The sequence below is a fragment of the Mustela erminea genome, chromosome 11 (assembly GCF_009829155.1).
Source record: "Mustela erminea isolate mMusErm1 chromosome 11, mMusErm1.Pri, whole genome shotgun sequence".
In the NCBI taxonomy this organism is placed as follows: domain Eukaryota; kingdom Metazoa; phylum Chordata; class Mammalia; order Carnivora; family Mustelidae; genus Mustela; species Mustela erminea.
Window position 1 is genome coordinate 84,405,773 of NC_045624.1, and position 26,769 is coordinate 84,432,541.

Genomic DNA, 26,769 nt, shown 5'->3' on the forward strand with positions numbered 1-26,769 from the left:
TTTTTCATGTGTCTGTTAGCCATTTATATGTCTTCTTTGGAGAACTGTCCGTTCATGTCATCTGCCCATTTTGACTTATTTGTTTTTTGGGTGTTGAGTTTGAGAAGTTCTTAATATATCTTGGATATCAACCCTTTACCTGTTAAAAAATTACTTTACACATCTCTAAGATCCATGAAGGCATAATTTGTCTATTACCTACTTAGAAAATCAAGCACAGGAACAACCAGTTCTTTCAGTTTTGGTATCCGCAAAAGTGAGCTGGAAACCTGTCATTGGAGGTGAACCCTGTATTGTAAGTGGGACATCTGTTTGAAACTTCTCGCGTGGTTGTGTACTACACACTGCAGCTGTTGGAATGTAGGAAGGTGCCTGTGGAGGAGTATGAGCCTGGAGTGGCACAAGGGTATTCATAGTCATGTGCAGGCTGGGAAGACCTACGCCGAGATTCTAGGTATTGCCTTTGCCGCTTCCCTGTATTTTGTGATCAGAAATCAGTAAGTTTTTATTTTATTTTTTTTTTATTTATTTAACAGAGAGAGAGATCACAAGCAGGCAGAGAGGCAGGCAGAGGGGGAGGGGGAAGTAGGCTCCCCCCTGAGCAGAGAGCCTGATATGGGGTTCGATCCCAGGACCCTGAGAGCACAACCCAAGCAGAAGGCAGAGGCTTAACTCATTTATCCACCCAGGTGCCCCAGTAAGTTTTTGTCAAAGAGAAAAAGGATAGCTAGAGCTGCTGGCTCTTGGGTCCTAACATAAAGAGAGAGATGGATGAGAGGACAGTGTTTCGGGAAATAAAACTGGATACAGGAAAAAAACAATTGACAGAATATGATTACAACAACATTGGATGACTCCAGACACAAGAGCTTTGCTTCCACTAATTCATTTTCTTTTTAAAGAACCAGAATTACTCTTCACTCTAGGAAACAAACAGAGTTGCTGGAGGGGATGTGTGTGTGTGTGTGTGTGTGTGTGTGTGTGTGTGTGGCAAGGAGATGGGGTAACTGGGTGATGGGTATTGAGGGCACATGATGTGATGAGCAACTGATGATTATTGAACTCTAGACCTGAAACTAATGATGTACTATGTGTTGGCTAGTTGAATTTCAATTAAAAAAAAAAAAAGAGGAAGAAAGAGCCAGAATTGTTAAAAAGGGACTTTGTTCCCCAGGGGCACTTTAATGGGGGACCTAGGGGCACGTCGCTTGTGGGGCCTCAGTCCAGAGGCTGGTTAATCTGATGCCTAGTCTTGCCCATGAATGGCTTATAGAAGTGGATGAAGGGAGTGTGAACAGGATCTTATCTGGGTACCACAGAGGCAATCTGTGGCTGGAGAGCGGGGGAATCCTCCAAGTGGCTCATTTCCATTTCTTCTGTCTTTGGCAAGAGGTGGTTATTACCAGTTTCCATCATTCCTCCACGAAATAGGTGACTCATGATTGAAGATTCCCATCCCTATTTCTGTTGTCACTTCAGACAGGGCTGTACTTGTGTGATGAAGTGCACGATTCTAGAAAAGCTTTAAGATTAAAGATGTTTTCTAAAGATTAGTGTAAAACCTGTTCGATTCAGATTCTGCTAGCTCTCTGAACTCAGAATTCATTATCGGTTTCTCTGGGCCAAGACTTAAGGCCATGTTTAGAGAGGCAGGGAGGTTACTAAGCAAACTAGTGGTGGGAACGGTATTTGCAAAGGTGTAACCACTGTAAAAAGCCTTTTTCACACCAGGCTTAAAAACGGTTTATCGGCACTGTTATTTTTTTCACATCTTAACAACTGAGGTATAATTTACATACAGTAAAATTCACCCTTTTCAGTGTATAGTTCTCCCCGTTCTGAAAAATCTGTAGCTATATAACCACTACCATAATCAAGATACAGAACAATTCCATAATCTCCCCAAATTTCTCATTCTCCATGTGGTCAAGCCTCTTCCCACCCCAGCCCCTGGAAACCACTGATCTGCCCCTTTACTTGTGTCTATTTGAGAATGTCATGTAAAGGGGATCCTGCAGAATGTACTGTCTTTGACCTGACTTCTTTCGCTCAGCATGAGCTGGCTGAGATACCCCCATGCTGTCGGGTGGGTAACTAGCTTGTTCTGTTCCGTGGCTGAGCACCGTCCTTCCTGCCACCGCGTGTTCATCCGTTCACCAGCTGAGGGACATTTGGTGGTTTCCAGTTTCTAGTGAGTCAGAATAAAGCCACTATAGAAACCCACATATAGGTTTTTGTGTGAACATCAGTCTTTCCCTCGTGTAGATAATTTTGGAGTGGGATGGTGGAGTTGTAGTCACTAAATGTTTCACTTTTTAAGAAACTGCCAAACTGTTTTCCCAATAGGTGTTCCATGTCTCATTTCCAAAAACAAATGAGAGTTTCAGTGGCTCTGCGTCCTGACCCTTAATTTTCAGGTTGTTGTTTTGGTTTGGTTTGGTTTTTAGTTCAGCCATATTGGTAGATATGTAGCAGTATGTCATTATAGTTTTATTTTTATTTTTTTAAAGATTTTGTTTATTTGTCAGAGAGAGAAAGAATGCACACACAGGGACAGTGGCAGGCAGAGGGAGAAGCAGACTTCCCTCGGAGCAGGGGGCCTGATGCGGGGCTCCATCCCAGGGCCCCAGGACCATGTCCTGTGCTGAAGGCAGATGCTTAACCGACTGAGCCAGCCAGGTGTCCTTCGTTGTAGTTTCAATTTGCATTTTGTTATTAGTGATGTTGAGCGTCTTTTTCTGGGCATATATGCTATTCAGGTATCATCTCTGGTACCCTCTTTTGCCCATTTTAAAAATTGGATTTAACTATTTAATGGCTGACATGTATATAAACATTCAGACAGATTATTTCATTTGATCACAACCCTGGGAGGGAAGCAGGGCAGATATCCATCCCCAAGTCTGTATTCCATTTCCCTGAGCAATTGAGGCTAGAATGGTGAAGTGACCTGCCCAAGTTCATGCCGAGTGCCGGGACTGGAGTTTGACACCCGTTTCCCCTGCTAGCTGCGGGCTGCTCTTCCTGCAGACAGATAGGGCCCCTGTCTCCTCAGCCGGACTGTCCTGTCAGTTGTGGCTCCGGGTGACTGTGCCATAGACATTTCCGTCCCTTTCCTCCAGCAAAACTTCCCCGTGCTTTGTCTCCCTTCCCTAGAGTCTAACTCCCGGCTACTAATACATAGGGGGAAAAAAATTTATTAAACAAACCTTCCTGACTTTCTTCTCTTCCCTCCTCTGAATGGGGATTTTTGCATTTTACCAGGGGCTTTTAGAGGTACCTCTTCTGTGTGTAGTAGTTTTTAAATTGTTCTGTTAGGGCTTCAAGATTCCTGAGAGATGGCCTAAAGACCAGGGCAGGTGGGTGGGCAGATGTATGGAACAGGTGATGGGGATTAAGGAGGGCAGAAGAGACCAGAGCAGGTGGGAGCGAGTTGAATGGCGAGAGGCTTTGACTCTACCCCACCTAACCAGTCTTTCGTTTTTGTTCTACAAATCGGGCTTTCATTTAATATTTTATTTGAAAAGAAGAATGTGTTTCTTTCCAAACCATGCTTAAATAACTGAACCAGTGTATTTCTCATATATCCTAAAATGCAGATATTTTACTCTTTGGGACTGACCCCTGAGCATCCCCCGTATTCCCAGGTCAATCTGGGTCATCAAGATTTTACCTTGTTGAAAAATGGAGCTGAGATTCATAATCTGTACTCCCTGACACACCTCTGAGGGTTATACTAAGATAACAACCCCCTTTGGTCCCTGAGGCATAAATGATGTGGTTTTAGAATAAAAGTGAGGTTCAGAGCCAATGAATTCTTAAGAATTCTCAAGACATCTCCGGTACTAAAAGGTGATTTTATTAAAGCGCAGGGCACAGCACCCGTGGGCAGGAAGAGCTGCTGCCCTGTGACCCCAAGGACTGGCTGATTATATACTCAGGAGCTGGGGCGGTGAGGACAAAGGGGGTGTTCAGAAGGGCTGACATATGGGAAAGAAGACTCTCGGGGTACTGGAGGCCTGGTTATGGTCAAGCCAAGCTGTGTTTTGTTTGTTTTTTTCTCTACTGAGGGACCAACATGAAGACAGTTCGGAGTCTTCCAGAAGTTAGGCGATTATAAATCACTAGGATGTCTGTAAACTGAGGGAGACTCCTGTCCTACAGGACTGTGATCTCTATTAGGTAACCGTTAGGGCAGCCAGGAGTGCCTGAGGAATGTCACACATGTCACCGGGGAGGGGGTGTAGAGTGCCAGCTTCTGCCTTGTCCTTAGCTAGCCTTTTGCTCCTTTATCATTTGCTCCCTGAACAATTTTGATCCTTAAATCTTTAAGGCTGTTTAAGGTGGAAGGTCTCATCTTTTATAACTTCTTCCTGATGAACAGGGGCATGGAGCTATCCCTACTGCCTGTGGGTCAACATGGGTCAGTTGGGGAGTGTGTAGGGGAGTTACAAAAGATGGAGGCAGACAGAGGCAGCTGAGTCCCATGTTGACAGGACGGAAGTGTTTCCATGAGTGGTCAGGATCATCTGTCGACGTGAAGTCATTGTAGCTGCGCAGTCTCAGCACCAAGTAGAGAGACACTGAAGAAGACAACACATTAAGATTCGTAAGGCTACTGTACCCCTGGGGCAAATAATACATTATATGTCAATAAAAATAATTTTTAAAAAAAGATTAGTAAGGCTATAAGAATGAGAAGTCCAACAAAGAGATCTTTAATCATTGACCATAATCCTCCTTTAAACCAGGAACTTAACCAATCACCGAAAGAGAAAGAAGGATTTTGTAGAGCCCCAATTTGGGCATTTGTATCTTTTATTACTCATGGGACATTTTCGTGATAATCTGGGATGTACACACAACATTCTGTTTTGATAACTGCATATGTGCCGCCCTGTGCTGCTGTTAGAGGACGTCTAAGGCCATTCTATTTTGTAGGACCACCTTGCACATCTGTGCAATTTCGATATTAAGGAAGGAGATGCTGTCTAGTGAATCACTGAGTGCCTTCATGATGTATTTTTTTAAGGGCTTCTACATGCCAGATGACATTCTCTATCTCTACCAATGGAACATAAATGGATGTTAAGTGATCATACCATTTAAAAACAGATCGTGTCCATCTTTGCTTTAAATTGGGGAGATTAGTTGGAGTAGTGATGGTTTTAGAAATGTGTTCATGAATCTGGGCAAAGCCTAAGGTGCAGTGACCTGTCCACCGTGGAGGAAGCCAGTACCATAGGTTTGCTGTGCACATCCAGTGGGTTTTCCATTTGGAGCTGGCCATCTGATGCCAGGCCACCTTACCCAATCAGTAGCAAACCAGTCAGTAGCCCAGAGTACCATTATTTGGGAACATGTTTAAACCAACTGTCATTTGTATTTTCAAGAGGGGCATTTTAAATCTGGTCATCTAGAATAAGCAAGATCAGTAACCTCTGAACAGTTATGCTCTATAGAGAACTCAGTGGTCAGGTCCAGGCATAAGGGTAACTAGGTTTAAAGTCTAACAGGTTTCAAGTATTATTTCAAGCATATCTGTAAGTGTAGCCTGGGATTTAGTAAGTCGACATCCATCATCTACTGGTGGCCTTTGGTTTCTAAGACACTCTGGACCTGATGTGAAGCCCTTACAGTCAGGGACTGTCCCATAGTGAGCTTTGAGGCTCCTTTTACCAGGAGGGCTGTTGTACGCTTAGCTAAAGCCTTTACCTATAATTGTATCTCAATAGAAGTGGCTTTTAGGATAAATATGACCAAAAAAAAAAATACCATTAAGAAGACCTCTTTGTTTGAGGTAAAGCATTAATATATTCATTACAAAGGATCACTGGTAAGTAGGAGAAAACTTGTCTCAGGAGATAAGGGCATCCCCAACTGCATCACCCAATCCAATTATAAAGAAAGTGGGGCTATCCATTATTTTCATAAGTGTATAGTTAACCCCATGCAGTGGGGTATGTTCTGGCTTTAAAGAGACGACATCATCATCCCAGCCACACAGAACTGGTCCAGGTGCTAGCTAAGCCATACAATTGTTGGGGAATTAATCCCATTTTCCAGTTGTTTAAATAATTATGTGCCCATGGGGTACTGTTATTATCCCTACAGAATAACAAGGAAGAAGATTATCTATATATGAGTTACTGTGGTAATTTCTCTGAAGTTTATCTCAAGTTGTCTAGCTTAGGTAAACAACAAACATTTAAAGACAATCAGATCTAGAATTTAACATCCACAAAGGGGTGTTACTGAAACAATTCTTAAATTAGCTCTCTAAAACAATTCTCTAAAATAACTCTCATTTACAGAGGTAGCCAAATCAGGGCTAACTTATTTGAAAACAAGTCCAGTTTTAACAAACTTGGCCTAATTATTTACATAAGCTCAGCAAGAACAGTGAGTGATCATACAGATCTTTTAGAATCTGCTTTGTGGGAACTTCTTATAAGGAATCTCTAGGTGGAACTTTTAGTAGCTTCTCCAGCCAAGTACTTGCCATCAGACATGCCTGCAATACCTGTAGATTTGGGCAGAATCTGTAGATTTGGGCTTCCTGAGGTCCCCAGAGTATCCTGAGGTTCCCGCACCTTCCAGGAAGTAACATTCTTTACTCACGTGGTGAGGCTGCTGAGAACTCTGGAAGCAAGGTGTCAGACCAACAGTTCCAAGGGGCTTTATGGCTCCAGGTTTCATAAAGTCAACCTCATTATTTAAAGCTGTTTGGTCATATCTGAGTCTGTGCATGTCTCTCAAATAAGACATTCCAGTCAAAGCCTTGGTAAAATAACCAATGTTTTCAACGGTGTCCTGTTACAAGAACAGATTCTTACTGAACTTATGTAAATGACTAGGACTGCCATGGAAGAAAGAATACTTACCAAGACCTTTTGAATTTCAGAGGGTTCAGGTAGAGAAAAAAATTGAATGCTTTGACTTGTTTACAAATGAATATTTTTACATTTCTGTAAGTCACAGATATCTTAAGAAAATTTTTCCTTAATCTGGAAGAGCAAACATTAGAGGACCAGCAATATTTCCAACAAGAGTCATAACACTATAATCTTTTCATTCATTCAGTCCCACATTACTAATTCTGGTTTAGTTTGAATGCAGCTTTAGTTAGTTCTGGAAATTCTTACCCATTTCAGTTTTAGGATTTTCAACATATTGAATACCTGTATTTGTCCTAAAAGTCCTTTATATGAATCTTCTTGAAGATGAAACTCATTTTACAAGGGAATTACAACAATTATAAATGACAAAAACTCAGAATGGACATAGTTAAAGAGCTGAGGAGGTAAGAGTTTACAATATAGCTGGCGAGGAAATCAGGTTATTTCTGTGACACACAACACTTCAGTAACTAAAATATCAAGTGACAAACTCATTCATTAGCCTTCTACAACTTTTCTTTGCATTCAGGTTTTGTCCCAAGCCCTTTCTCTCCAAACAACCCATCTCATTTAGGACAAAACTACCTCCTTTTACCTTCAACAAAAATGCATTCCCATCAGTCATTTAGAATTTTGCACTCATTAAAAACCTTAATCTCCAGTGCAGACTAAGGAGTAACCAATCATAAACTGTTACACCAGAATTCTTTAGATGGCAAATCTGTGAATCATTTAAGCACAAGGCATGTTTATCAACAGATTTAAATATCCTTAGTTTCTTTGCAATAAGAGGTCAGAAGCACAAACCTATGTCCAGTAGTTAATGACTTAGCACTTTATCCTATGTGGAAAAGACCTAGATGTCCCGTGAATTTAATTCCATTTATCATCCAAGCAAAACGTTAAAGTTTCAGGTTACCAATGTCTTTGAAAGCTATCTTAACAATGACCTATGAAAACTTTGAGACAATAAAACATTTTAGCTATCTTTTTGCTAACAAAGGTAACATGAGTTTGACCTTCAGAAAACCTTGATAGAATAAATGTTTCACATTTAGTGCTGGTAACTTTAAAGACATGTCTATCATAATTAAACCAGCAAACTTAACTTAGTTCAAATACTGATTTATGTTCCACCTGGGCCCACCACATTTTCAGTTTTTACCTGAGACACTGGTGGGGAAATCCGGAGTGGGAGGTGTTAGGTCCAGGGGGTGCTCTTCTTGCTCCCTGACAGTGAAGACAGAAGGAGCCGCAGTGCAGGAGGCACTGTGGATGGTATGCGGGCCACACCCAAGGTGGTACAGAAACAGAAGGGGGAAGCAGAAGAGACAAAGTTCTTCTGGAAGGCAGAGAAAGGGTTCCCGGTTTTAGAGCTCATCAGCTCCAACAGAGGAGCAGACGCTGTGTTTTCCTGCCAACAAGGGCGGAGGGGTCAGGCAGTCCACATTGGGCCAGACAGGGAATTTCCCCCAAAACAAAGGGAGTTTCAGCAGCTGCTTGGGACTATTCTTTAAAGTCCCCATCCTGAGGGAGACTAACCCCAGTTGGCTCCAGTTATAATCATTAACCCAGGAAATGAGTGACAGGGAAGCCCCCACATCTATTAGGAGGAACAGAGAGAGATAAAGTCAGAGTCCCCTTTGCTAGGGATGGCCTGTGTATCCTCCAGCAACCTGGGTTTACCAGGAGGAGGCCTATGTAGATAATTATCATCCAATGCATCAGGAGGGGGTTACTAGCCAGACATATTCAGGAAACGCATTCTGCAAGAGGCCCTTAGGTCTGGGTCCTGGTGTAGAGCAGTGAAGGCCTAGGTATGAGCAATGCACGTATCCTAGGTCCATTTGCCCTGTTTCCTGCAGAGGAGATCTAACTGACAGATCCCACTGAGGCCATGCAGTGCTACAGCAGCTCAGTCCTTTCCTGACTGTTGGAATCCGAATTGTTTCCAGTGGGTTAAAAGGCACTGCAAGGTAGTAGTCCTTGGGAACCAAAGAAGCCTACTGAAGCCATGCTTCCAGAAAAGTAAAGAAAGTTCATTTCCAAATCACCCCGACTTCCCTGTGCCTCCCAGGCAGGATATCAGAATTCCTGTGTGTCAAAAGCAGCAGGAGGCGTCCCTCAAAACATTGCTATTGATCACAATCCCGCCTTCCCGTGAAGGCACTCCTGCCCTAAAAGGGCCGTAGGAGGGGTGCCAGCGTCCCTTCCCTTCCCCATTGCATCCTAGGCTGCCAATGGGTATCTGGTGAATGGACTAAGATACTGTGCCGTCCTATACTCTAGAAGTTGTGTTATTGCCCTGCCATTTTTAACCCATGGAAAATAGTAGAAAAGTTTTGTTAGGGGAAATTAACCCAATTTTGTAGCTCTAAGTGCTTAGTAGAGGACACTGACAAGAAACAGTAAAGACTAAAATCCATCATGGTCTAAACGACATTCCAACACACATGGCCCTTTACAGCCAATTTCCCTAGGAAACATTCCCCGGGTTTTAATTCAACCAGGTACCGATTTCAGCCGGCTGCCAGTGAAGGTCCCACCGCCAGAAGTGGCTAGACCAGGGATGTGGAAGGATCACATTAGATCAATCAGGAGGAAACCTCACATGGGAGTCTTAAGATTGACAGCTGTCCTGATGACTTAGGTGGCTGTCCCATGCCCAAGACAGACAGCTTTGTAAAAGAACAGGAATAAAGAGAGGGCATCAAATTTCTGGGTCTTATTACCATTCCGGCCAGGGTACTAACTTCCAGCCAAAAGGCAGACTTTTCTCCTCACCATGGAGTAGCCTTGGGCTAGAGGATTAAGCCTGAGCAATCGACATGAAAGTGTTCAGTAAGACGGCACTCCTTGAAGGGCCCCCAGAATGAGAGTAAAGGAAGAGAAAAGAAAGCACTCACCAATTTTGCACCGAAGCTCAGCGTCTAGATGTAAAGACTCATAGTCCCCACATTTGGGCACCAAATGCTGACGTTTTAGAAAAAAGTGAGGTCCAGAGCCGACGACCAAGTAAGAATTCTTAAGATGTCTCTGGTGCAAAAACGTGAGTTTATTAAAGCACGGGGACAGGAGGCGTGGGCAGAAAGAGCTGCTGCCCCATGACCCGGAGAACTGGCTGATTATATACTCAGGAGCTGGGGCGGTGAGGACAAAGGGGGTGTTCAGAAGGGCTGACATATGGGAAAGAAGACTCTCGGGGTACTGGAGGCCTGGTTATGGTCAAGCTGAGCTGTGTTTTGTTTGTTTTTTTCTCTACTGAGGGACCAACATGAAGACAGTTCGGAGTCTTCCAGAAGTTAGGCGATTATAAATCACTAGCATGTCTGTAAACTGAGGGAGACTCCTGTCCTGCAGGACTGTGATCTCTATTAGGTAACCGTTAGGGCAGCCAGGAGTGCCTGAGGAATGTCACACATGTCACCGGGGAGAGGGTGTAGAGTGCCAGCTTCTGCCTTGTCCTTAGCTAGCCTTTCACTCCCTCATCATACTGAGGGGTTGGCTCGATTCTTCAGGCCTTGATCATTTCCTTCTGTTTACTCCAGGGCACTGACTAAAGAATGTATTTTTCTACATGGGTCGTGATGTGGAAAAAAGTTGAAAAGCACCTCAATAGAGTAGTGGTTTGGGACTGGGCTCTGGAGTTATGCAGTCAGTCGTCTCACATATCAGCTGAGTGGTCCTGACACATTGCCTAATGTATCTAAGCCTCAGTTTCTCCATCTGTGAAGTGGGGATAACAGCACCAGATGCCTCAGAGCTGCTGAGATTTAAAGGATCACGTATAAGACTCAGCTGGCACAGTTCCTGTGAAGGCTGAAGCCCTCCGTAAAGGGTAGCCCCATCAGCAATAGGTCCATTAGCCCTGAGATTTGCCCCTTCAGCACCAGAGGTCAAGTTTGCCACAGGTTTACTCCCGTACCTTGGATCACTCTCGAAACAAGTATAAATATGAAGCATAGATAAACATATACGGTCACAATTTTTAAAGGTATTGATGTTTGTAACACCTCGTTTACATCTCTGTGGTAACAAAGGTGATACAAATACATGTTTGAATGCTATTAACAATGCCTCCAGATAGGAAACAATGCTTGAGAAAGAGCAAAAAGCAAAGGAAAATCATTAATTTGTTCAAAAGTTTTTTAAAAGCACATTTTCTTTGTTATTTTGTTACAAAAAGCAGTCACTTTAGTGATGCTTCAGCAGATCCAACGAACCATTCATTAGGGCTTGGGCCCATCCTTAAAAGATTTTTCTTTTGAACACCTAATGACTTCACATTATTGTCCTTTGATCTACTCTAGTCATTTTTTGTATTTTTCTGTAATATTCTAAATTAGATGAGAATATAATTCAGTATAATCACATCAGTATTCTCCAACCCAGCCAACTGTAGGTTGCAACAAGAAAGGTTTTTATGAGAAGGAAGAACACTTACCACTTCCATGAATCTCTTTGCAGAATAATTTCACTCATTTGAGCAGTAAAAGTAGGTCTTGAACTGACTCAGTGTTTCCAATATCTAGTAGGAGTATTTCCAGATCAGTCTGGGTCAAAGTGTGATACTGTGAGGGACATTTTAAAAATACACAGTCTTATCCCTGCCCTTAGGAAATCTAATTTTCTTATCCTCCAATTCCGCTCATGTTTCCAGCATGTTCACAAGTCAACACCTTCACCGTGGTGACTGCCCTTCTGTGTCCAAGGTTCAGACACAAATGGCAGTCAGAGCCTCCACTTAGAATAACGATGGATCGGCCTCTGACAGAATCGCTTTTGATGGAGGATTCTATGATACTAACCCAGAAGCAAAGATGAGCCCGGGTGGCTCAGTCAGTTAATCATCCGCCTTCGGCTCAGGTCCTGATCCCAGGGCCCTGGGCTCCCTGCTCAGTGGGGAGTCTGCTTCTCCTTCTCCCTCTGCCTCCCTTCACAGCTTGTGCTCTTTCTCTTTCACTCACTCTCACTCTGTCTCTCTCAAATAAATTTAAAAAAAAAAAAAATAGAGGCTAGCAAATTAGTCCAGTGACAGTGTTTGAGCTGAGTTTGTAGAACATCACCCAACTGAGAAAGTCATTCAACAACCCTGATCCATCCCAACCAGCTACAGAGCCTGGAACAAGTTACTTAACCTCTTTGTGTCTCAGTTTCCTCATGTGTAAAATGTACAATTTACAGAAATTTACTGTAAAATGTACAATGTACAATGTACAATTGGGTCAATACATTAGAAAAGTGACTGGCATCTAGTAAGCCCCTCACTGGATGTTAGCTGTTGCCATTATTCACCATACAATACTGGTAATACTACTGTTACATCCCTGGCCACCCTTATCCGGAAGGCAGCCTTTAGGCTCTGTGTCCCAGCCCTGTACTAGGAGGAGGAGAGAAGTGCAGAGCCTTGGGGGACCCGTCAGCCCAGAGCTGAAAGCCCCAGGGCTGTTAGGTGAGGTGTGGGGTGGGAGACAGACCCTCCTTCCCCTGCAGCAGTCCCTGGCTCCCTTCTAACCCGTCTCCCTAGCCCTTCAGCACAAGATAAAGTGAACTCTTCCTTGATTCCAGTTATATTTTCCTCTGCACAATTTCTTGCTGGAGATAAGCACCACCTAGAAAAACCAATAATGCAGATACTCACTTACTACAATAAGTAGTCTATTCCTAGTGGGTCACCTCTCTGGTTACTGTCGCTTGAGTTATATTCCATAAGGAAACAAGCTATTGAAACACCAGTAGATGAAGATTTTTGGTTTGTTTTTTAATCTCAGGCATAGCAAGATTACATAGACGACTACATTTTATTTTTCAATATTGCCGAGTTCCTACAAGATAATTCAAGAGATCATACATCTTTCAACTCAAATATAATAGTATATATGTGTATATGATTTCTGTACAGATATACTATTAATATCTATTATGTATTAATCAGCCCATTTTCTAGGGCAGATCCATATTGGCTAGAAACAACAAGAAGGGGAAGAAACCTGGTCTTAACTTAGGACAGGGACCTGCTCCTCCCCCCAGCAGTGTGTGAGATATTTAGGATCTTCCCTGTGCTTCATCCAAACATTCACCGGCACAGTGACTAATGAGTCCCCAGACATGAAGCTCCTTTAAGCAAAGTCATTACATCATCATGGCTGAGAAGATTAACAAGGGAAAGAACATCTGTGAAAAGTCAGGGGAACTTAACTGCCTGTTTTCCGTCCAGAGCTTCTCTCTCTCTCTCTCTCTCTCTCTCTCTCGCTCTCTCGCTCTCTTGCTCTCTCGCTCTCCTTCTCCACCCCAGGGGCCACTGATAAAAGCCAAGACCTCTTCCCAGTGCCCTTTCTGTTGCTCGGGCCCTCCCTCTGCACTCCTGCCCCCAGTGTATTTATTTCCTCTCGCACTAGCATTTCCCCCACCTTCTTCCCTCTGGAAACTGATAGAAATCATAGATACAAACCTATTTTTGCTGATTATTCTCTAAATGAAGATCTTCTCTGAAGTGTTCGCTCAAGTAGGCATTTGGTTTCAAGTCTTCCGTCTCTGTCTGTGGAACAGATTGGTCTGTTTGTCAGTATTCCCAGAGCACTTATTAGTGTGTCACACACTCTGCTGGGCAGGAATTCCCACAGTGCTAAACAAGACCACTGTGGCCACTGCCCTCATGAAGCTTTCCATCTAGTAGCTGAAACCGAGACCAACTGAATAAGCGGGCAGATATGTAATTGTCAATTATAAGTACTATGAGGAGATAAAATCAAGATGCTCCTGAGGACAGCAGAATATCTGCCTTGGATTGGGGGCGATATTTAAGAGTCCTAAAGAATAACAAAAGAACCCACCGTATGAAGAGCTGGGCAGAGAACCTTCTGGGCTAAAGAGTCAGCAGTGACCTCCCAGAGTAGAGAATGCGCTCGGTGCATTCAGGAACTGAACGGAGACCATGGTGGGTGGAGAACAGAGAATAAATAGAGATAAATAGAGAGGAAGCTCCGGAGGCTGGCAGGGGCCAGTTCATGCCGGTTTTCGTGGATTTTAATCTAATAGCAGTAAGATTCCCCTGTAAGTTTCAAGCGAAGGCATGGCATGATCTAATTTGTGTCGCCAAGAGGTTGTTGTGGGTTTTGTGTGGAGAATCGTTAGAGGTAGGCAAGACCAGGAGTAGAGAGAAGAGTGGGTTATTGGAGCTGCCCCTGTGAGAAACAGCAGCATGGCAGGCGCATCCCTTGGGTAAAGTAACCAGGTTAGCTGTCCTGAGCTCCGAGCTCGGGAGAGTTACAGTATCCTACACGTAACTTCTCCTGCCTGAACAACACTGAAATTCGTTTTTTGAATTCTCTGTCTTGAACAGTCTCACTAAGGGTCTAGTTAAGATGTTCACAGTATGGCCTTCTTTTCACTGGTTATCTTGGGCAGCCCACGCTGGTTGCGTCCGTCTAGGCCCTGCCCGGGGTCTTGACCTTGGGTGGTGAAAGGGAAGACAAACCTGACAAAGTCCACATGTCCTTGAAGCTAAGACTAGTTAAGACTTGCGGGCAGATCGCATCTGTGAGGGAGAGAAAGGATTCGAGAATGACTCCAGGTGATGGTTTCGGCGCTCACCAGGATGGGGAAATAAGGAAATAGTGCAGAAAAATGAAAACTGTTAAATCACTTACGTGAATGTCCATCCTTTAAATCCTGTTACTTTAGGATCCAGCTCATTGTAACTTTTGACTTAGTACTCTCAGTTGGTCCTGGCTGGGACATTTTAGCTTTCAGTTTGTCCCACTAAGAATTGAATGATCTATAAACAAATACTTGAGAAATCGTTTTACAGTAAGAGTATACTAGATCTTTGTATTTTGACTGATTTCACCTCCTCGTTTACTGTCACGAGTAAGATGTGCGGAAATAGATGCTAACCATTCTGTTCCGTGATGATGGGGTCTGCTTCCTGCTGGGCCGCAGCGCCCACGGAGCATGTCCATTTCACACGCTTTGATCCTATTTGCAAGGCATCCCAACAGGAAAATTTTCTCAGTAAGTAAGAGAGTAAAGAAACCCAGTGTTTTACTCTTGGCTGACCCATTTTGTAATCTTGGTCAAATTACTTAACCTCTCTCTGCTTCAGTTCCTCCTTCAGGAAATGGTGTGAATAATATCAACCTCTCCGTATCTCACAGTAATTCAAGGCCAGCTAATTGACTCGGCCACCCGTGATGGAATTGGCAGAGGTGGGCGGGGGAGGGGGGGATGTTGGGAACAGATACTAAAATGTGACATAGCATTACCATGGTCTGAGTTAGAGACTACCATAGCACAGCTACCCTCTAGTGAGGCCTTTTGAAGACCGCTGTTAACTCTTTCAGGCAACATCTTCCTACATGAAGGAGTTGCCACGGTCTATCATTTGCTATAACAGTTTGATTTTCAAATTCTAGCCCAGTCAGAAGCAGAACATACTCCAACTTTCAACAAAAACATTTGCATTTAAGGATTTTTGATAGCCTTGAAGTAGCCAAGGCTACCTGGGGTAGAGCAAAACCACACCTGGGAATCACAGCAGATGGGAACGGCCGATTGACTGCACTTACTCAAAACCTCACCTACAAGTATGCTAGTTAGTGGGGGCAGCTGGTGGGACTCAGAAGAGAAATCTGACTCAACTATTTGTAAAAAATCGTTATAATCCTCCCATTGGCAAGTGCTTTTCCCTTTGAAAGTGCGTGTCTTATCTCTACAAGGTAAACATTTCATCCTCACCTTATAAAAGGAGAAAATGAGGCTCAGAGAGATCAAGTAGTTGATCCAAAATCACATCTTGGTAAATGCCAGAGGCAGGATTGGATTCCAGTTCTTCTAATGCTTTTCCAGGACTTTTTACTCACTATGTGAACATAATAATAGATATATCTCTGAAAATAAGGAAGAGAAGAACACTGAGCCCTAAATACTGCCCTTCAAATATCACATCAAAGGAGGAACTTTTTATAATTGATTTGCTATTGTACAGGTGACCCAGAATTTTTGGAACTATCAACCCCACTGCCTTCTTCCTCTCCTTATCGCTTTATAAATCAGCATCAAAAGTACTAAATAAGAATCCTCAAATTTTAAACATTCACGGACTGAGTCTGAATAAGGGCCTCTAATTGTGTCATATAAAGTTACACTGGCAGGAACTGATTCACAGGCACTAAGGCTGGTGTGTGGGGCTGAGTCTCTCAGCTGGTGAGGAGCCTCTCCTGCCACCCAGCATTCAGACATCAGTGTGGTTTCTTTGTTCCTACTCATGAGCATATGCTCTGTGAAGAGAACTGACAGTCTAGAAAGCTATTTCAAAATTTGAGGATTTCCAAACGTCTTGGGACATATTTCTTACAGATATCAAGGGATGACTGTATTGGGTTTTCCTGCTTTAATTTTGATTTAGTAGCTAGAAGCTCAAGGGTCACGTTAGTGTTCATAGTAGTCACTAACTCATCTCAGATTCCTAACACGTCTGTCCTCCTACTTGGCTTCTGACCAGCTTTTTTTTAAAAAATTCTCATTTTTATCATTCTCTTTTGTGTTTTGTTGTACATTGTCTCAGATCCTTTCTCAAAGTAGGGAGATTGGAAACCCCAAATAAATGTTGAAATTAGGCTTCCTAAAAAGAATCATTTATCTTAGTCTGGCCCTGCTATCCTGTCAGAACCACCGAAAAGAATTAAGGACAATGATTTCCAAAAGACAAGAGTAAATGTTTTTTGATGACTTTATCCAAATTCTGAGACTGTCTGGTGGTGATTATGCTTTGAGTGACATCTAATGGTTGAAAGTCACTGTCCCAAACTTCTTCCAGAAGACTCAGACCAGTGTTTCTCAAAGCTCAGTTCTTGGACCACCTTCAGACTCAGCAGGGTGCCTGGTAAAAATGCAGGGGAATTCCTGCCCCCCCCCCGCCCCCCGAGCTCCTGAAATCTCTGCAAGCCGCCCCCCGGGGAATCTGTATTTTCCACAACCAGCCCCGGGTGATTCCGACATGGAGTTTGAGAACCACTGATTCAAGTGCTGCCAAGCTAGATACCCACACCGGGCTGTCAGATCTGAAGACACCCCAGAGAGTTAGTAAGGGCCAAGGCGAACGGATAGATTAGGCCCCGCCTTAGCAATGCTCATCCTGATTCATCAACGAGGGAAGGAGGTGGGGTAAAGAAGTCCGGGGTGGGGCGCGGCGGGCTGCCCCGTTGGCAGTGAGGGTGGGAGTGGCGATGGCTCGGGACCCTGAAAGCAGTCGCCCCTGGCCGCCTGCTCTCGTCCCTACGGTAGCGAGGGGTCGCGGGAGCGTGCAAGGGCTGCGCGGCGCGGCTCCTAACGCCTGTGCTTCCTGTCCCACAGACGAACCCAACTCCTGGAGTTCTCCCGCTGCCGCCTCCCCAGGTCTGCCGGAAGTAGGCGTCTCCCTCGAGGACGTCCTCTCTCCATTCTCTCCATCACATCCAGCCCCACCCTCCGACCCTTCCCACCAGATAGGCCCAGACCCAACTTGGGATATCAAAAGGGAACACGACGTTAGGAAACCAAAGGAGCTTTCAACCGGCGGCCAGAAGAAGCAGCGCCTCGGGGAGCAGAGGGAGCGCTCGGCGAGCCCGCACAGGGCCGCTCGGCCGAGGCTCGAGGACGCGCCCGGCGGCCAGGGGCGGGAGGCCGGCAGGTCCTCCTCGGAGGCCAGGGCGCCCGGGCCCGCGGCGGCGGACGCGGCGGACGCGGCGCGGGCCGGCGGGAAGGAGGGGCCCCGCACCTCGGCGGGCCCCGAGCTCGGCCGGCGCGAAGGCCCCGGGGCTGCGCCTGCGTTCGCGGGCCCGGGCCGTGGCGGTGGCGCCGAGCGCCCGGGCGCGCGGGAGGCGGAGGGCAGGGCGGGCGCGCGCGCGGGGCCCCGGCAGGGCGCGCGGCCCCCGGGGGGCGCCCCCACGCGCAAGGCCGCCGTGGCGCCCGGGCCTTGGAAAGTGCCCGGCTCCGACAAGCTGCCGGGCGTCCTCAAGCCGGGCGCCTCGGCTGCGGGCAGATGAGCCGCGCGGCAGCAGCCCGCCGCCCCGCCTCGACGCCTGCAGGCCGTTCTTCTTAGGTTCCGTCTCACGGCGTTTTAATTTATTTTCACTGTCACACGCATAGATCCACGAGGCACCAAGGCCTGGGAGCATCGATGTGAAGTCCCACGTGTCCAGCGAGCATGGGCGGCACGGCGTCCACGCGCAGACCTAAACTGATCCTAAAGCCCTCGGTTCCATTGTGGGGGCTTTGGCAGCTATGGAAGAACCAAAATAACGTGAAGAACATCACAGAGAGACGGTGCAGTGTAGCTTTAGTTTAAAAGAAAAAAAAAATTTTAAAAGAAAGAGAAAAAAAATTTTTACCCCCACTGCATGAAGGATTTGGATGCTATCCAAACTCTAATATCAAGAAACTGGACAAGTTAAGAGCAATCACAAACTGGAATATCGCCTTAAAAATCAAACTGCACGGAGCAAGCTGAAACTGAGACAAGATTATATCTTTTAATTGATCTAAAGAGTTGTAAATAAATTGTTCTCGACATATCTAGACAGGGGTTAAAAGGTTTCTTTGAAACATTCGGAACTGTTCGCCCATGACATGTTTCCATGGCTCACCCGTGGCATCCATCACCGGTATTAGCAGCAACGTTCCCTGCATACCGCAGGACGAGTTAGAAATCTAGTGAATTCATTGGTGTGATGCCATTTTTACTGCCATTTCTGTGATCAAATCATATTTCTGTACATTTTCAGTGGTAGAAAAAAAAGGTTTAAAAAAATTGTATCTTAGGGAACAGATTGCCATAAGTCAGAATTTTGCAGTTTAGCTCATAGATCTTAATTGGTTTTCATCTAAAATATGCATTTTATAATTGAAGGACCACAATTTGTTTAATCAAGATTGGCAAGGCTGCAGTTTCTTTATGAAGAGGCTTTCCTATTGTCTCAGGCTAGCAAAGATAGTAGCTTCTTTGACAGCAGTGTTCTATTTCACTTATTTTATTGTCTTTTTTAAAACCCCCTTTCCGGGATTTCATTTTCACTTTGATAGAGCAGAGGCAAAGTGTTTCTCCTGTATTTCTCAGATTATAATGGATCCCTAATATTCAAAAATCATACAATGGCCAATTTATTTTCATAAAAGAACATGAGCCTTTTAGCATTCTTTTCTGCTTTATCTTACCTTATTGTTTCTCCTTTTATTTTCATTTGGTTTGCTTTTTTGTCTTTGTAGTCTTTGCCGTTTTTAAATTTCTTTAGCAGCTTCTAGATGTTTCTGTTTATCTTCATTGATCTGTGGTTGATCCCCTGGCAGAATACTAAGGCTTGCCTTTCTTCCCTGCCCTTTTAATATTCCTTTGTAAAATGTTACCTTCAGTTAATTATCCATTGGTACTTATTGTAGCTACACAAATTAAAAGGCAAACTGTTTCTGAGGGCAGTTTCTTTTTAATTTGTCCTGAATGAATGAGGCTTCATCCTTCCCAGATACTGGCCCTTACAGGAGTTCAAATGCAAATAAGCCTCACCTCCCTGAACTTGTAGTCAAATAAGTAAAACAGGAGATCAGGTCCATCACCCAAGGTCACACATAATAGCCTCCCTCCGTTGACTTTCTATCTCTGTAAATTGCAGTAACCTGAGCACTAGCCATTTAATTTCCATCAGGCATAGGAGTAGTTCAGTTGTTTGACAAGAGGAGAATATGGTCGAAAGCCTCAAGTGAAGAATCTTGCAGCCTGTAAAAGCAATTGCCAAAAATGGAATCCATTCATCATAAACAAAAGCACAAACACATGTAGCAGTTTACAGTACTTTTTGGTTTAATCTCAATTAGTCTTTCTCCCCTGGACTAGAAATCCAGTATAGTTTGCCATTAATTTATTGAATCTGGTTTTGGACAATGCTTCTGTAGTGTAGCTGCACGTCCCGGTACTGTATCCTCTGACCTTTATTTTTCATGTGTTACAAAAGGATAAAAAAGTTGAGATTACGCTTGCATAAACTCTAATTTGCACAGTTCACAGCTACTACTTGTGCAGTAATTGCTTTATGCGGCTGTAATCCATAACCTGTGAAGACAGCACATCATCTAAATCCCATTCCAAATAATATTTCTGTGTAGTGTTAGCTGTGAATTTACCTTGTACAGCTGTATCTCTATAAATATAATTCCATGTATTAATAGTCACAGAAAGACTGTAAGTGAGCAACTATTTTTATGAAACGCACCACTATGGATAAATTAACTTTTACAGAAATCTTGTTTACTGTATGATATTCTAAAACACTGTCAAATAAAATATATATCCAAAAACCTTTTCTTTTTCCAACTATATAGGCTGTGTGTTAATTTGAAGTAACGAATTACTGGGAGTTAATTTTTTCAAACTGTGGTTTTCGTAGTTTTTGTGGGGTTTTTGTTGTTGTTGTTGTTGTTGTTTTGGGGTGTTTTTTTTGAGTGGAAATTTAATGCCTCCAAACAGGACTTTTTTTTAAACTTGAATCTAAAGGCAGTGGAATTATACAGGAAAAACAAACCAACAAACCAAAAACAAACAAAAACCACAAAAAACAAACTTTTTTCTCTTCCCCAAGTAAATGGAGAGTTTTCTCAAAGACACTCTATTCGGTACTTGCCTGTTGGCTAACTACATCATTTATGAACTGGTAGTATGCTTCTGTTGCTTGCTATCCTGAGTGATGTACTGTGCCTTTTTTTCAAAAAGGATTTTGGGCATCCACCAACAATTAATCCCATCACATTTTTTTCCTTCTTTTTTTTTTTTTTTTTTTTTTTTTTTAGATTTTATTTATTTATTTGTCAGAGAGAGTGAGCACAGGCAGACAGAGAGGCAGGCAGAGGAGAAGCAGACTCCAGGACGCTGGGATTATGACCTGAGCCAAAGGCAGCCGCTTAACCAACTGAGCCACCCAGGCCTCCCCTTTTTTTCCTTTTAATTCTGAATTTTTTTTCCTGTAAAATCCTAAGGAGTTTATGCAGAAGCCAATACTTAGTGAACAGTAGTACAGAGGTCCAATACGAATGTCTGAATATGGCCTGTGCAATGTATTACAGTACAGACACTGGGGAGAAGAGAGGTCTGTACTAGGAGGACGAGAACCCCCCCATCAGAGAGATCACAGTCCACAGAGACAGCTTTCAATCCTAGTCCTCTTGGGACTTCCCACTGATATCAGTGGGGGGCCTAACATTCCCAAACTGACCATTTTTACTCCACTATTAATTTTTTTTAAAAAAATTAAGTATATGCCACTTTTAGAAAAGGGAAGAAGCTGACATGAAGTGTGCAATCAAGCACAAAAGTGAAGGTATTTGTAATAAATATAAATCATTCTTTATGAACTAATCAAAGAGGCCTGGGGCAAGGCAAAAAAGCAGGAGACTTATAAAACAATGTGGTTAACAAGATGGGGTGTAAATATTAATGATGCACAGCTAACTACTATTTTAAAAGAAAAAAATATAAACATCATTAGGCCATCAAAGAGATTAGAATTCAGAGACCGAAGGGATTTGAACAGGGACACAGCAGAAGTACGCTGAGGCCAGTGAGGCACCCCGCCTGGACAAGGGCCTTACCTTGAATCAAATGGCTCCAAGGTCAGGCAGGAAATAGGAGAAAATGGAGAGAGCCAGGTGGGGACTGGGCCAACGGACAGGCATGTCCCTCCTCTAAAGCTGTCATTTTGTCAGGTCCAAGTCCACTCTGGAATAGGCTTTCAGTTTCTAAAGAGAAGAAAAAAAAATCAGCTTTTTATTTGAAATTTTGTGGTTTTTATAGTTTGACAAGCTTAATTCATGTTTTTTTTTAAGATTTTATTTATTTATTTGACAGAGAAAGAATGATCACAAGTAGGCAGAGAGGCAGACAGAGAGAGAGGAGGAAGCAGGCTCCCTACCCAGCAGAGAGCCCGACGCGGGGCTTGATCTCAGGACCCTGAGATCATGACCGGAACCGAAGGCAGCGGCCCAATCCACTGAGCCACCCAGGCGCCCCTTAATTCGTGTTTTTAAGAAACATTGAGCAAGAAGACAAAACACTACGACCACAAACCATCTGCAGACCAGGTCTGGCTCACAGGCCCCTGACTTGCAGCCTCTGTCTTAGAACCACAGCCAGACTTTCAGCAGAGAACCTCTTGCTTGCTTTTATCGGGGTCTGATTCACCTTTCAAGCAGTGGATCATACAGAACCCGGAGATGGAAAAACATGCGGCTCTTCCATCCACACGTGCCGGAATAACTTCGAATGTGTGTTCTGAGCGGAAGGTGCTCTGCCTGAAACCTGATCGCGGCTCTTGCTCTAGAGGTGGTTTGCTGTGAAGCGGAAACAACTGAAGCCATTTGAAATTTTATTATCATTTTTAAAAAATTTTATTTATTTGACAGCGACAGACACAGTGAGAGAGGGAACACCAGCAGGAGGAATGGGGGAAGGAGAAGCAGGGACCCCGATGCAGGGCTCCATCCCAGGACACTGGGATCATGACCTGAGCGGAAGGCAGACGCCTAACGCCTGAGCCACCCAGGAGCCCCTTATTATTCGTTCTTGATGAGTTTGCCTCAAACTATGTGAGCTTGGGGCTCTCCCAAGCGGAGTCCACCCTGCCCTATTCATAGGACTCTTTCTCAGCCCAAACCCATGCCAAAATCAAATGACCTAACTGCCGAAGAATTTGGACTGAACCAAAATTCTTTTTCAGACAACCCTAGTGCCAGACAGGTTCGTGTAAAATCACATGAGTCCTTTCCAAGGTTAACAACAGGAAGGGGACTAAGTCTCATGATGAGTTCTACATTGTGTTTAGTTCACTTCATTGGGCACCAATTAAATGTGGTAAAGGTATGGTTATGATTATTAAGGCAATGCTGTGGTGGTCGGCATTTGGGTATAAACAAGGGAGCAACGTCCCAGAATTAAGCCGTCCCCTTGCCGGCCACTGGGGGGCGTATCACCCAGACAGCTCAGTTACAGGAACTCCACAGAAGCGTAAGTGAGTCTTACCACTTAGCGGAGAGTAACCTGCATCCACACAGGAGAGTCTGCTGGGTTTTTAAGAGTTCCAATAGTTTGATGGGATCGTTCCTTTGATGAAACTGCCTCTCGGAGAGCGATTTCACCTGGTAGAAGCTGGGAATCTTGGAAAGGCAACAAAGTGACCATTAACTTTCCTTCTTCGGAGGAAGGTCCGTTTTCGAAAAGTCTAACAAGGTGTATCCGTGTGATTTCATCCCGGGTCAACTACCTTCACACTGAGAAGCACCTGTTCCTGGGGTACAAAGAGACGTTTTAGGGCGTACACAGGCAGGGAGAACTTCGGTGAAATTCATTTTCAGAAATTCGACTTCTATTTTTCTGCATTTCAAACCCATAGACGACCAGTTCCCCATCGGCACCTGCGCAGTCCAAGGGGCCTTTCCATTAGAGAAGCAAGGTGGGCTTCTCATCCATCCCGCATTTCACTCGGGTACGTTACCTCGGGGTGTAAAAGAGACGATTGGAGAACGCCGCCCTCCTGCGAGAGAATAAAGAGAGAAAAGTAGAAATGTTCAAGTGGGGCAATGCCTTCCTCCCTCCAGAAGTCCTGAGAGCGTTTCCATCTCAAACTTAGCGCCCACGTTTATTTGAATTTGAAAATAAAGTCACACTTTTTCTGAGCGAATGTGTGATTGCTATCCATCTGGCTTGGCCACAATGAATGGCTTTGCACGTTGGGCTATGTGGCAGGTGTTTTCCACAGATTAACGGGTTACCCGTCTGCAAATGCAAGGTTTAAATAGGCATGTTTAAAGCACGCGTACAAGAGAAGATACATCCTTTGCAAGAAATTTGTGGGAAAAAAAAGCAGGTGTTAATTTTAAAATAAAATGGGGTCTAGACTTTTATAAAAACTATTTCAGGGGCTACACGTGCTAACAAGGTCCCTCCATAAGACAAACCGACTTAACTCGGTTTCATAAATGTTTACAAAGAGTGTGGAGTGTCTGCATCTATAAACCATTACCGGGAACAGAACTTAGCCTGTAGTCTCGGAGTGCCTACCATCTAGTTAGGAGACCAAGACAACTTAACCCAAGACAGAGTGGGATTAGGTAGGATGTGGGAATAGTTGTCATCCGGGATATGTGGCGTTTTAGTTGGATTTGAAGGGTGGGCGGGGTTTCAAGAGGCAGATGAGGTATAAGGGGGAGATCAGCATGAGCAAGGTCAGAGTTAAGGAACTTAGAGATACGTTAGAGAAACCATGAATGGCTCATTTTGACTAAAACTGTGTGTGTGTGTGTGTGTGAGAGAGAGAGAGAGTGATGGAGGGAGGGGCAAAAGGAGGAAAAAGATTAAACAGGTAGTTTCAGGCAGATAACAAATGCCATTAGGAACATTTGGGAGTTGGTAAAAGTTTCTAAGCAGAGAAAAGATAAAATCAGCCCTTGGCTGTGGGAGGAAGTCCTGGCAGGCCTGTCCAGGGTGAAGTGGAGGAGGGAGACGCTGGCAGGGGCTAACACCAGGTGAGAAATAAGGAGACCTGAGCCCCCAGAATGGAGGGGAGAGACAGGAGGGCTCTGAAGGAAGGAGAAGCCGCAGGCCTCCCTGACTGACGGGATGCAGACTCAGGGACAATCACGGATTCCCAAGCCTGAGTGAAAAGAAGGTGAGGGGAGGACTGATCTAGAAGGGACGTTATTTTTTTGATATACAAGGGGTGAGGGGTTCTCAGGTCACCCCGATGGAAATACTCATCCAGCCAATAATCGTAGATTTAAAAGATGGACATGCACCAAAAAGAATGACGTTCAGATGAGAGACTGAGCCTAAGGTCAGACTTGGGCACCAACTCCCCAGAGCCTTGCTGCAACTCACTCCCAGGGATGGACGTAATTGACTGAGATGGGACTGTTTGGGAGGGGAGACGTCCTACGCCTTATAAACACATCCACATACGTATCAGCATGCAGAGCGCATCGGTACAGAAAGCAAGGAGGAGTGCCTGGTTAAAGCCTCTGCCTTCGGCTCAGGTCATGATCCCAGGGTCCTGGGATCGAGCCCTGCATTGGGCTCTCTGCTTGACAGGAAGCCCGCTTCCCCCTGTCTCTCTCTCTCTCTCTCTCTCTCTCTCTCTCTCTGCCTGCCTCTGCCTACTTGTGATCTCTGTCCGTCAAATAAATAAATAAAATCTTTTAAGAAAGCAAGCAAGGAAGCAAGCAAGGATTCTGGAAAGGTCTGCCTTCTACCTAACGTCCAGGAGCCACTGGGAAAGATGTGAGCCGTGGTAGGATCCGAGTCCTTAAGAGAATGAAGAGAATGAAAGTGAGCGGCGAGTGGTTCAACTGCCAAGAACATGGAGAAACTCACAGAAGGAAGACTTCAAAACCAATAGTCCTGTCCACACACTTTTCACAGGTTAAACATTAGCAGGGGTTGTACGACTCCGTGGCATACCTCCCAATTATTCCCGTGTTATCTCTTATTAGTGGGAACCACTGGATTCTGGCTTCTTGATCTGGATTGCCACCTCGGAGATGCCTTTAGCTGTGCTTTAAAGCAAGCTCATGTGGGCGAATGAGCAGCTGCAGGATAAAAACCAAGAAAATATATGTACAGTGTATATATGCACACTTCATATCTGTGTATGTGCACATATCTGTTTATGTGCACACACAGAAACTCACGCATGCACATCCACACGTGACTTGTATATGAACACAGACATATACCCAGGGACTCTAACTGCAATACTCTTAGTGTGACGAAATAACACACAGACCCCCAAAGTACATAAAAACCTACTAATAACTTACTCAGTTTCAAAGCAGGCACATGTGTAGTCATCATCTAGGGACCCTGACCTGAGCCTGGCAAATAGTGAATATTTGCTATATCTACATTTTTTATTATTGTTATTATCAACTGAGGGATATGTAAACATTTTCAGTGATGCTAGGAGTCTCAATATTTATGGAGTGTTAGCCATGTGCCAGGCACAGTGCAGAGGTCTGAGAAGGTAACCTCACACCAGGCAGGCCATTCCCACCGGACACGGAGCTTACAGTGTCTGAACCGCCAGGAAGGTAAATGATTCACATGCAAAGTGCAACAGGCTCTCCGTTTACAAAGAAGGAAATACTCACCCAGCCAATAGTCACAGGCGAAAGATGGAGATGCCCCGTCAAAGCAGCCTGATGCATGTGAGACGCAGGCTGGCTTCATGGAATGAGAGCCACAAAGGAGAAGTGAAGGAGCCAGAGGTGGTCCAGTGCAGGGACTGATGGGGCGCCAGGGCTGGCGTGGAACATGGCGGCCGGGCTAGGGGTCGAATGGGCGCAGGGGTCAGAAGAGAACAGTGGTGGCAGGAGCTGCACGGAGGATCCCAGGCCTCAGGGAAGGAGGTGACCAGTGTACCCCAGTTTGTCAAGGCCTGTCCTTGTTTTCAAACTGTGAGTCAGTGTTCCAGCAAACCTGTCTGCCCCCAGCAAACCAGGATAGAAAGGCCCGGTGGCCCGGCCCGGCAATTGTGAGGGTCCCGCAGGAGCCAGCCCAGCGGAGGTACAGAGGAGGATGAGAACCGGCCAGCAGGAGGCGGCAGAGCCGCAGGATCCAGAGCTCACAAGGCCTAACAGGCCTGAGCCAAGATTTGAGTCTCCGTTTAAAAGGCAGCAGGAGGATGCTTTTGGGTTTTCATTGGGCAGAACAACTGGTTCCTGTATGTAACGCTCTGGCCTAGAGAGGAGACCACCATGTTCTTGCTCCCTTCTCTCGGCCTCTCTCCCTTGACCTTACGTCCTCTGTCCCTTCCTCTCCATCCTCTGTGGGAGGTTCCAGCCCTCCCAGGCTGCCGGC

General features: G+C 44.7%; 1 protein-coding gene across 8 annotated transcripts in view; it reads left to right on the forward strand.

The window, feature by feature from the left end:
* MAGI2 (membrane associated guanylate kinase, WW and PDZ domain containing 2) overlaps positions 1-19,680 on the forward strand; it is a 1,338,391-nt gene extending 1,318,711 nt beyond the window's left edge. For 5 of the 8 annotated variants that reach the window (XM_032304940.1, XM_032304942.1, XM_032304941.1 and 2 more), the window contains one exon: positions 17,253-19,680. In XM_032304940.1, coding sequence (XP_032160831.1) covers positions 17,253-17,923 — 671 coding nt within the window. In that variant the 3' untranslated portion in view covers positions 17,924-19,680. The remainder of the gene's footprint in view (positions 1-17,252) is intronic. The other 3 variants (XM_032304947.1, XM_032304948.1, XM_032304949.1) reach the window with 2 other exon arrangements.
* The last annotated feature ends 7,089 nt before the right edge of the window (positions 19,681-26,769 follow it).